This window comes from Trachypithecus francoisi, unplaced genomic scaffold (assembly GCF_009764315.1).
Source record: "Trachypithecus francoisi isolate TF-2019V2 unplaced genomic scaffold, Tfra_2.0 Lachesis_group15, whole genome shotgun sequence".
NCBI lineage: Eukaryota > Metazoa > Chordata > Mammalia > Primates > Cercopithecidae > Trachypithecus > Trachypithecus francoisi.
In genome coordinates this window covers 64244575-64256614 of record NW_022681460.1, presented here as the reverse complement: position 1 = coordinate 64256614, position 12040 = coordinate 64244575, and the positions used below count along the sequence as shown (strand labels likewise).

Here is a 12040-nt window from a genome sequence, read left to right as displayed (position 1 = left end):
GAAAGGGCTTAGAGATTGTCTGATCTCATTCAGTCTTCATAAAGAGAAAATCTCTGAGGCACAGAGAGACCCAGTGGCTTGTGTGATATCTCACATCTATTTCAGGGACTGATCAGATCTACAGTCCGGGTCTCCCGACGCCAGTCCCATAGTTTTCCAGACTCTGGTCTCTGTGCTGTAAAAATTCTCTACATGCTTTACAATCCTATTTCATTCATTTAACATATATGCTCTGTTTTTCAGTGGTTGCACTTTTGTGCCACATTAATCCTTTGTGTCTCTTCCACTCCTGCTTAATGTCATGGTTCTCAGCCAGGGATCGTGGTAACAAGGAATAGGGTTAGTAGGCACAGCTATGGTTGGAGGATAAGAAAAGGCGGGAACCAGCCAGACGCGGTGGCTCACGCCTATAATTCCAGCACTTTGGGAGGCTGAGGCAGGTGGATCACCTGAGGAGTTCGAGACCAGTGGTGGCGGGCAGCTATCATCCCCACTACTCAGGAGGCTAAGGCGAAAGAATCACTTGAACTCGGGAGGTGGATGCTGCAGTGATCTCAGATCGCACCATTGCACTCCAGCCTGTGTGACAAGAACGAAACTCTGTCTCAACAACAACAACAACAAACAAACAAACAAACAAAAGGCAGGTGAAGCTAAGCATCCCTCTCCTGGGCTCCGGTAGTACCTTCTGCCTCATGTTGTTTCATGAATGCCTTGCTCTGTGTCTCCCTATGTAATTCTCAATTCCTTGAGTTTAGGGACCATGTCTTATTAATTGGTATGTTCCAAGTGTCTGGCATAGTCTGTATGCAGGGAGTGTTTTCAATAATGGCAAGATAAATGAACTTTCATCCTCTTAATCCTCTATTCCATAGTGCTCGTCTCGGTATCTTTCCTTCTTATTGAATAGCTCTGTATTTTTGAGCCATGATTATTCATTTCTACTTCTGTTTTCTTTTTCTCTTTTTCTTTTTTGCTACAGATACTGTGCTGGGATCAACTTCCTTTTGATCATTACACAAATAACCATGGCTGCCTCTTATGTTTATTCAGCTTGTTTTTTTTCCATAATTTGTACAGTGGAAAACCTTATGGCCCTTGAATTTGCCCATTTTAGCCTCGGTCATTTTAAACTCACATGCTGTCCCCCAAAGTGCTCAGCCATTCCCTGTGCAATCCAACAGCTAATATTCGGCTATGCTTTGGGATCCACAGATTCTTCCACAATTAGTTCTTTAAACTAACCATTGTATGAATCAGGGTTCTTCACACATAGAATCAATAGGATGTGTGTATAGAGAGAGAAAGATATTTATTCTAAGGAATTGGGTCACATGATTACAGAAGCTGGCAAGTCCAAACTCTGCACTGTGGGCCGGCAAGCTGAAGACCCGGGAGAGCCAGTGGTGCTAGTGCGGTGTGAAGGCAGCAGTCTGCTGGAGAATTCTCCCGCACTCAGGGGAGGCCGGTCTTTTTGTTATACTCAAAAAGGCCTTTGACTGATCAGCTGAGACCAAGCCACATTATGTAGGGCAACCTGCTTACTCAAAGGTTGCTGATTTCCATGTTAATTTCATCATAGACACCATCACAGAAACACCCAAAATAATGTTTGAACAAATAATGGGTACCCTCTGGCCCAGCAAAGTTGACACATAAGATTAACCACGAGGCCGGGCACAGTGGATCACACCTGTAATGCCAGCACTGTGGGAGGCCGAGGTGGGAGGACTGTTTGAGCCCAAGAGTTTGAGACCAGCCTGGGGAACATAGCGAGACCTTGTCTCTACAAAATAATAAAAAATTATCTGGGTGTGGTGGTATACACCTATATTCCTAGCTACTGGGGAGGCTGAGGCAGGAGGATCACTTGAGCCCTGGAGTTTGAGGCTGCAGTGAGCTGTGATCGTGCACTGCCCTCCAGCCTGGACAACACAGCTTTGTGGCAGTTACCATAAAATGATTTCAAGTGGTGATGTACTCTGTGTAAATCAGGTATTAAACATATCATTAGTTTTATGTTCTAATTTGAACCAGTGTTTGAGAAGTTTCATACTGTTCCATTGGCTCAAATTAGAATCATCCAGGGAGATTTTAAACATTACTGATGCCAGCTTTCCATCCCAGAACTTCTGCTTTCATTGGTCTGGGTGGAGCCCAGGGATCAGTGTTTTCGAAAAGCTTCCCACAAGAGTTTAGGTTCAGCTAGTGCTGCCAGCTACTGTTTTAAAAGTACAAAATGTAGGGGTACCTTTCTAAAAACTGAATGTGATTGTGTTGGTCTTTCTTTCAGATCAGTTGTGTAAGCATTTTTATAGGATTATTCTTCATGTTTTCTCTCCTTATTTCAGGTAACCGCTGGTGTTCCTCTTAAGAAAGAATATACAGAGGAGGTAAGAGGAGCTGTTTAGACACTTATGTGAAGAATCTCTCAAATCCGGTGACTCGTTGGCTTTCAGTGAATGAGCCATCCTTCAGTGATCCCTTAGAAAAGTGCTGTTCTGGCTGGCGCAGCGACTCACACCTGTAATTTCAGCATTTGGGGAGGCCAAGGCGGCCGGATCACATGAGGCCAGGAGTTCAAGACCAGCCAGGCAAAACCCATGGCCAACATGGCAAAACCTCATTTCTACTAAAAATACAAAAATTAGCCAGGCATGGTAGCTCACGCCTGTAGTCCTAGCATGAAAATTGCTTGAACCTGGGAGGCGGAGGTTGCAGTGAGCTGCGATCACACCACTGTACTCCAGCCTGGATGACAGAGCAAGACTCTGTCTCAAAAAAAAATAAAAGAAAAGTGCTGTTCTAAGAATCCAAGAGGAAATGGGTGGGGTGAAAGGATAAAATGCATTCAATTAACTCTTAAATATCAAGAAAAGATGGATATAGGCTTTTTCTACTATTGTCTACCCCCAGGACAGCCATCAGAGCAGGAACTCAAGGTCTCCAGGTCAGAAACAAATATGAAGTTTACACTTCTGTATTCTTTTGTCATGGAAGGTCTATATACAGTTGGCTTTATGACTTACAGGAGTGGCTTACACTTTCCTGTAAATAGACTTTGATTTACTGGCAGCAGTACCTCGTAGCTCCTACAGGTGGCGCCAGGGATCTGAGCCAGGAAAACCTGGCCAGAGCTCCTCACCCACCTGGGGCCTTGTGCCTGTCAGACCCCAACCTGCAGAGCATAGGCACATTGCCTAGACCCTGCAGCCTGTCCGCAGCAGTATGAGCTGCCAGGCTTCAGACCCACACATATGCCATTGGACCCAGAATCATTTTAGAAATTTTTTTGCAGACGAACCTCCTTATTCTTGCAGCCATCTTTCTTGGAGGAAAAAATGAAAAAAGATGTCACAAATCCTGCCAGAGAGGTGCTGCCAGTTTAGCTTGGCAGGTTTGGTGGGAGGCAATACACAGGAGTCTGGGTTTTGCTTTTTTCTTTTTTACAGAACATCCAGCTGGTGGCAGATGGCTGCTGTAACCTCCAAAAGCAAATTCAGATCGCTCAGCTCTTTGGGGTTCCCGTTGTGGTGGCTCTGAATGTCTTCAAGTAAGTCCGGCCTCCTCCTTTAAATGTGGGCATTATCACTAGGCCACCCTGTGAACGATATTTGTGTCTTGGGGTATTTGGTCTTTCTAACATTTTTTAGAATTTAGTATTTGCTTCATCTAAAAGTATACAGAAATACCCAGTTCTTTCTGTTTGTTTATTTGGTTTGGTTTCATTTTAGCAAATGTGTTCTCACAATGTTATTAAGGAAGTGAAATTTATATATAGTGAGTTACTATCTCCTTGGCTTTTTTTTTTTTTTTTTTGTAATTCTACCCAGCATTTTTGTCTGAAACAAACTGTGAGTGATCAAAGGGATATGTTATGGAATTTTCTTGATAACGCCCTTAACAACTTGAAATATTTGAGTCACTTTGGAGAGGATTCTTTTTTCCATGCTTTTCTTTAAGTCTGATTTATTTAAACACGATGTGACCACTTTTGATGTTTAAAATGTATTCAGTGTTAGGGAGTGAAGTTCTGTATAAATGGTTAGTCTTTCTTTCAAAACATCGCTAAATGGATACAGATGCAAAACCACAAACATTTTCTTCACTAGGACCGACACCCGCGCTGAGGTTGACTTGGTGTGTGAGCTTGCAAAGCGGGCTGGTGCCTTTGATGCAGTCCCCTGCTATCACTGGTCGGTTGGTGGAAAGGGGTCGGTGGACTTGGCTCGGGCTGTGAGAGAGGCTGCGAGTAAAAGAAGCCGATTCCAGTTCCTGTATGATGTTCAGGTAAGATCTAGTAAAAACAATGGCTCACATTTCTTACACCTTAGCATGGATTGTCCCATTCAGTTGTCACCACAACCCTGCAGATAAGCAAACTAAAGATAGAAGAGTGTAGGCTGGGTGCAGTGGCTCACGCCTGTAATCCCAGCACTTTGGGAGGCTAGGGCGGGCAGATCACTTGAGGTCAGGAGTGCGAGATGGGCCTGGCCAACATAGAGAAACCCTATCTCTACTAAAAATACAAAAATTAGGTGGGCATGGTGGTGGGCGCCTGTAATCCCAGCTACACTACTCAGGAGGCTGAGGTGGGAGAACTGCTTGAACCCAGGAGGTGGAGGCTGCAGTGAGCCAAGATCGAGACCACGCCACTGCACTCCAGCCTGGGCGACAGAGTGAGACCCGGTCTTAAACAAACAAACAAGAAGGTAGAAGAGTTTAAGCCACAAAGTCACATTTCCAAGTGCAGACCCTAGCTCCTTGTCCCAAAGCCTGTGCTTTTGAAGACTCCCAAATCGCAGGCCTAAGTGAAGAGGTACTTTAGTGAACAGGATTTGACAGCTGACACCTTCAGGAGTTGCACAGGAACAAGAGCAATTTCGCGAGGCTTGGGAAACCATGGGAGGTATTTTCCTTGTTCATTTCTCTCTTTTTTTTTTTTTGAGACAGTCTTACTCTGTTGCTCAGGCTGGAGTACAGTGGCGCAATCTTGGCTCACTGCAACCTCTGCCTCCCAGGTCCAAGCAATTCTCTGCCTCAACCTCCTGAGTAGCTGGGATTACAGGCACCTGCCACCACGCCCGGCTAATTTTTTGTATTTTTAGTAGAGTTGGGGTTTCACCATCTAGGACAGGCTGGTCTCGAACTCCTGACCTCATGGTTCACCTGCCTCGGCCTCCCAAAGTGCTGGGATTACAGGCATGAGCCACCACACCTGGCCTCTGCTTGTTCATTTCTGTTATGGTTCTTTTCTCTTGTGGTTTTATTGAACTATAATCTAGTGTATGTGTGTGTATATATACATATATTTTTTCATTGTGGTAAAATATATATAACAAAATTTACTATCTTAGCCTTTTTTTTTTTTTTTTTTGGAGACAGAACTTTACTCTGTTGCCCAGGCTGGAGTACAGTGGCGTGATCTCAGCTCACTGCAACCTCCACCTCCCAGATTCAAGCAATTCTTCTGCCTCAGCCTCCCAAGTAGCTGGGAATACAGGCACACGCCGCCATGCCCGGCTAATTTCTTTTTCATTTTAGTAGAGTTGGGGTTTCACCATGTTGCCCAGGCTGGTCTTGAACTCCTGAGCTCCGGCAGTCCGCTTGCCTCGGCCTCCCAGAGTGCTGGGATTACAGGCGTGAGCCACCGCGCCCAGCCCATCTTAACCATTTTTAAGTGCACATCAGTAGTGTTAAGTACATTCACATTGTTGTGCAGCCAATCTCCAGAACGCTTTTCATCTTGCAAAACTGGAACTGTACCCACTGAACAACTCCCCATGCCCCTCCCCACAGCCCCTGCCAGCCACCATTCTCCTTCATTTCTATGAATGTAACAACTCTAGGGTCCTCATGTAAGTAGCATCATACTGTGGCTGGCTTATTTCACTTAGCATAATGTGCATGCATGTTGTAGCATGTCAGAATTTCTTTCTTTTTTTTTTTTGAGATAGAGTTTCGCTTTTGTTGCCCAGGCTGGAGTACAATGGCACCATCTCAGCTCACCGCAACCTTCTGTTCTCAGGTTCAAGAGATTCTCCTGCCTCAGCCTCCCGAGTAGTTGGAATTACAGGCATGCACCACCACACCTGGCTAATTTTTGTATTTTTAGCAGAGACAGGGCTTCACCTTGTTGGTCAGGCTGGTCTCGAACTCCTGACCTCGTGATCCACCCGCCTCAGCCTCCCAAAGTGCTGGGATTACAGGTGTGAGCCACCACTCCCGGCCAGGATTTTCTTTCTTTTTTGGGCTGAATACACTCCCATTCTTTGGATATCCCACATTTTGTTTCTTCATCCATCTGTGGATGGACACTTGAGCTCCCCCTCTCCACTATTATAAGTAATGCTGTATGGGCATGCATGTTTATGGCATATGTACAAATATCCCTTCAATACCGTGTTTTCAATTCAATTGGAAATATATTCCCAGAAGTGGGATTGCTGGGTCCTCTAGGATATGCACATGTTGATGGTTCAGTCAGACCTGAGCTTCCCAGGGCTCACTCTCCTCCTCAGATTGTCTGTCTTTGCAGCCCTCTGACATCTCCATTCTGAATTTTGTGGCTCTGGTTCTGGCTGATGGATTTGTCTTCACGGGTGGTGTGTGATTGCGGGGCGCCCAGGCTTCAAACTGGCTGCTGCTTCTCCTGTTCCTTCATCCCTCACATATTCTCTTGGTGTGTCACTCTTCTTTCCTGTTCAGTGGCATAAATCAATAGCATAAGTTGAAGAAGAAATCAGTGAAGCAAGAGCTTAGCAGCGTTGTTGATAAGCCTGGAATCACCGTGGTGAGAGCGTGGGGCTGATGTATCAATATTTAATATTACCACAGCTCCTGCTTTTAAGGAGTTGTTTGTGTGCCAGGTATATGGGCGCTTTGCACATGTTCACCTCTGTGGTCCTAACATCCCTCTTAGGTGAGAACTGGTGATATCTTCCCATTTTACGGATAAGAAAACTAAAGCACAAAGAAACTAAGTCAACTGCTCAGTGTCCCATAGCTAGGAAGAGGCAGAGCTGGGAGAAGGAATGTCCAGATGGTTGAGCTCGTCATCCTGCTCTGTTCTTCAGAGCTAAGCACTGTGCTCAAAAGTGTGTGTGTATTGGAGGTCTGGGGGGAGACATAGTTAAAGGGGACAGTGACTGAGTGACCCTCCTGAAGAGGAAGGGTGACAGTGATGGGCACAGGCATAGACTCCATGCCACACAGGGGACATCGTCACCAGCACGCAGTCAGTGTTTATGGAAGGAAGGACACAGGGAATGAATTGGAGGCTAGCTCAGAAAAGGTTTGTCATTTTTATGAGGCCATTTTGTGAATGAGGAACTAGAATATTCTGGACTGCAGAGGTGGTAGAGATCAATTGAGAGAGAAGATTTTGGATGAGTGAAAAGAAAAATGTTCCAGTTGGAAGTTTGAGTTCTTAGACCTAGAGGTGTTCAGCGCAAAATAGATGTAGCCCTGCTGTGGGCAAGTCAGGCATTGAAGCCAACTCAGATGGCGGGTGGCCAAGGGGACCCTGGGTTCCTGTTCCTTGGTCCTGGGTAAGGCTCGCCAGGGTGCCTACAACCCTTGACACATGCCAGGGCCTTTCTACATAAACCACTGTGGGGAGAGTCACCCCTAGATCCTGCTGTGAGTGTGCCTCAGACCATCTTGCCATCTGATCATGAACCACCCAACTCTACGTAGCAAAAGCAGTTATTTTCATGAATGATTTCATGAAGTGTGGCTCTTTTCAAGGAAAACAGCCCAGGTGAAAAAGAGGTCAGTAATCAGAAGAAATGCTTCTGAGTTATGCTGTCTCAGACATGCACTAACCCTAAGATGAACCCTTTTCCTTTCCACTGATATTTCAATTATTTTTTTTTTCTGAATTCCCATTCTTCATGGAGATAATGCTGCTAAAATGTCAGCTCTCCTCTGAAAGGAGGAAAGTGTTTAATAATAATGTGGTCTAAAGTCCTCTATTTGATAGGTGACCTCAAGGCCAGGATCCCTGCCTCCTTTGCCAACACACTTCTCGCTTTTCTTGTAACAGAAATTCGATTTGAGCTAAATAATTATTTGTTAGATAATCAGCCTCCCAGCCTACTGCAGCGTGACGGTTCATCAAAAGAGCTGCTGCTGCTGCTGGCTCTCTTTGTACTGTCTGCCTGTTAGCTATGTTCCTCACACTGGCAAGATTTAGATCATCTAAGACCATTTACAGTCTTGTCTTGTCACCATGTAAAAATCTGAATTCATTGGTGCAGTCAGTAATGGAGCTCAAGCCTTCTTTCCCCCTGATTTCTTGCATTGGTTGGTCCTGGTAAAACTTTAGTAACTAAGTAATGGTTTTCTGGAAGCCCTTTCTTACCTCCCCCACAACCCCACACCCTCACAACCAACCCTTGGGTGCTGGGCAGTGAGAAAGGTGTGGCATTGCTCTACAGGAGAAAGAAGCTGTAAATGCTTTGCATATGGCACTCTCCCACCTTTGCTTCTCAAAGCAAACTGGGTTTCTGTGTGCCCCTTGGTGTCTCCCCAGGCTTTATATCCCCAAGAATGTATTCAGTACAAGACTGATGGCATCTTGTGTGCTGTTCTTTCTCCACCCCAGTCGTGTGGAAGGAAAACATCAGAGATGATTTAGGGTAATGGAAAATAGTGCTAGAGTCCAGGGCATGACTGCATTTGAGTGTGAAGTAGAAATTGTCTCAGAACCCCACTGGAGAGTGGTTGAGCTGGAGAGAGTGGGACACCTGGCTCTCAGAGGCGCTGTGCGGCCAGACAGCAGTGTGCTGGACTTCCTGATGGCGAGCTTACAGGTAAAGGGAGAAACAGGCTGCACTTCTGACTTGGGAGTCTCTGCTGAACTCTATAGAAAACTGACTTCAGCAGCAGCTGCTGTCTAGAGAACAATTTGGCATCTCTTTTTGCCAGAGTAACTTCTCACTCAAGAGTAGGCAACTTTTAATTATGGTACAGGGTGGAGGCATCAATGAATAATTTAGAATAAAGATTGAAAAGTATGGACTAAGGTGTAGTAGACTAATTGCTCAGAAGAAGTTTTATTGTGTGAAAATGAATGTGTTTAAACTTGAATTACAGTGGCTCATTTCCTCTCTACCCTTGAGGGTGATTGCAATCCCTTTTAAGAAGCTGTTAAGGGCCGGGCGCGGTGGCTCAAGCCTGTAATCCCAGCACTTTGGGAGGCCGAGACGGGCGGATCACGAGGTCAGGAGATCGAGACCATCCTGGCTAACATGGTGAAACCCCGTCTCTACTAAAAAAAAATACAAAAAACTAGCCGGGTGAGGTGGCGGGCACCTGTAGTCCCAGCTACTCGGGAGGCTGAGGCAGGAGAATGGCGTAAACCCAGGAGACGGAGCTTGCAGTGAGCTGAGATTTGGCCACTGCACTCCAGCCTGGGCGACAGAGCGAGACTCCATCTCAAAAAAAAAATTAAAAAAAAAAAAAAAAAAAAAGAAGCTGTTAAAAGTCCCCCTCGGCCGGGCGCGGTGGCTCAAGCCTGTAATCCCAGCACTTTGGGAGGCCGAGACGGGCGGATCACGAGGTCAGGAGATCGAGACCATCCTGGCTAACACGGTGAAACCCCATCTCTACTAAAAAAAATACAAAAAATTAGCCGGGCGAGATGGCAGTCGCCTGTAGTCCCAGCTACTCGGGAGGCTGAGGCAGGAGAATGGCGTGAACCCGGGAGGCGGAGCTTGCAGTGAGCTGAGATCCGGCCACAGCACTCCAGCCTGGGCAGCAGAGCGAGACTCCGTCTCAAAAAAAAAAAAAAGTCCCCCTCAAAATCATCTTCTCTTTGAATTTTCCTCTTCTAATGTGACTTTTGACAATTATCTCTTTATCGTTCACTAATAGAATATCTCCATGTCTGCAGGGACGCAGGGAAATATGATGACTGAAAGAAACACTAATCTACATGCACACTTTATTAGCTAAGAAATCCCTCCTCCATACATTCTTCCAGGCTTGCCTCTGCACATCCCATCTGCTGTGTGGGCTCAACTCTGCATTATAGATGGGAAGGTGATGGACTTGTCCATAAGAAATGGATACTTGATAGAAGGAACATATTACATAGAGCTAACAGGCTAAAGCTTTGGGATCATGTAAATTCAGTTTAAGCCTTGAGGAGGCCTCCTACTATGGACGCATTTTGGGGAAACTGACTAATCTCTCTAGCCTCAGCATCCTCATTTGTACAATGGTGTCTGACAGTGACACCAACTTCACCAAGTTGCTGTGAGACCCAAATGAAATGCCCCAGAGTAGAATGCTGGAACACAGAAAGCAGGCAATGAAGGCCGGGCGGGTGGATCACCTGAGGCCAGGAGTTCGAGACCAGCCTGGGAAACATGGTGAAACCCCCATCTCTACTAAAAATATAAAAACTAGACAGGTATGGTGTTACATGCCTGTAGTCCCAGCTACTCAGGAGGCTGAGGCAGGAGAATCACTTGAACCTGGGAGGTGGAGGTTGCAGTGAGCTGAGATCACACCACTGCCCTCCAGCTTGGGCAACAGAGTTAGACTCTGTCTCAAAAAGAAAAAAAAAAAAAAGGCCAGGCATGGTGGCTCACGCCTGTAATCCCAGCACTTTGGGAGGCCGAGGAAGGTGGATCACCAGATCAGGAGATCGAGACCATCCTGATTAACATGGTGAAACCCGTCTCTACTAAAGATACAAAAAATTAGCTGGGCATGGTGGCGGCACCTGTAGTCCCAGCTGCTTGGGAGGCTGAGGCAGGGAGAACGGCGTGAACCTGGGAGGTGGAGCTTGCAGTGAGCTGAGATCCCGCCACTGCACTCCAGCCTGGGTGGCAGAGCGAGACTCCGTCTCAAAAAAGAAAAGGGAGGAAAGCAGTCAGTCAGTGCTAGCTCTTCCTCCTGTCATGTTCACTTTCGGAAGAGTGGGCCTCCTGAATTCACCTTCAACAATTCTCCTGTAACTCAAGGTAATTTTGCCAAACTCCAAGATTGGTTTATTTTGCACTGAGTTAAAACCAGGAATTAGAAACCAAGTCTCCTAAAGCACTACTAAACTAAACCAAGGCATTGGCATTTTTCCTTCTCCATGAGAATTGGGAGCCCTTAGTGATACCATAAAACGTCAGTCATTTTTGCATAGAAGGAGGTATGACCCCGAGAAGTCAGCTTGACCTTCAGTCTGAATATTGTTTGTTAAATGAGGAGTTAAGGTTGAAAATCATCCCTGTATCCTTCCTCTAGCCTTGCAAACATTTTGAGGTATAGCCTTGACAGCAAGACAGGATGGTGTTTGTTTTTATTAAAAGGTCTTTCCTGTTCCTTGCGTGAAGCCATTCTCTTGATCCCAGTGGGGGCTGGATGAAGGAAGACCAAAACACACCACGAAGACAGCCTGGAGCCACAGCCAGCTCTGCTGACTTCTGAACTTCACACTCTCCCTGCCCAGATGGCCAGGGGTGTTTCCTCCTCTGCTGGTCTTTTTTAAGGCAGGATGTTTGTTGTTACTGTTTTTCTGGTTGGTTCTTAAGAAATTATTTTCTACGTTTTGAAAATGCCAGCTGGAACCTACACCAGTTGTTGGTGGGGTGTGAGAGCTATCCTTTACATGGACTTGGAGCATTTGCAACCCGAGCCTCCACATTGAAATAAACATTCAAAAAATGCATATCTGTGGATATACAGTGGGGGATCTTCCATTGTGGTAAAATATGTATAACATACAATTTCCCCTTTAATCATTTTTACATGTGTAGTCTGTGGCATTAAGTACATTCACATTGTACATACAGGGTTTAATTAATAGGATCTTAAAACTTAAAAGGTATTGATGCACATCTCTGTTGCCTTTTACATTTCACAGTAATTAGAAGGAAGAAACACACTCTAGGTTGAAAGGCTGTCCCTTCTTTTGGTTGTCTTTGTCCCTGGAAAAGCTGTCTCCCCCTCAGGGCCTTTGACCTCCTCTGGCTCTCCCTCCCATCTCAGCCTGAGCCCATAGCCCTTTCTGCAGCGCTCTCTTCTCCTCTTGTTG

General features: G+C 45.8%; 1 protein-coding gene across 4 annotated transcripts in view; it reads left to right on the top strand.

The window, feature by feature from the left end:
• Positions 1-12040, top strand: part of MTHFD1L (methylenetetrahydrofolate dehydrogenase (NADP+ dependent) 1 like) — a 236600-nt gene that overhangs the window by 145402 nt on the left and 79158 nt on the right. For all 4 annotated transcript variants that reach the window (XM_033235065.1, XM_033235064.1, XM_033235067.1 and 1 more), the window contains exons 22-24: positions 2352-2393; positions 3453-3553; positions 4113-4290. In XM_033235065.1, the coding sequence (XP_033090956.1) occupies positions 2352-2393; positions 3453-3553; positions 4113-4290 (321 nt within the window). The remainder of the gene's footprint in view (positions 1-2351; positions 2394-3452; positions 3554-4112; positions 4291-12040) is intronic.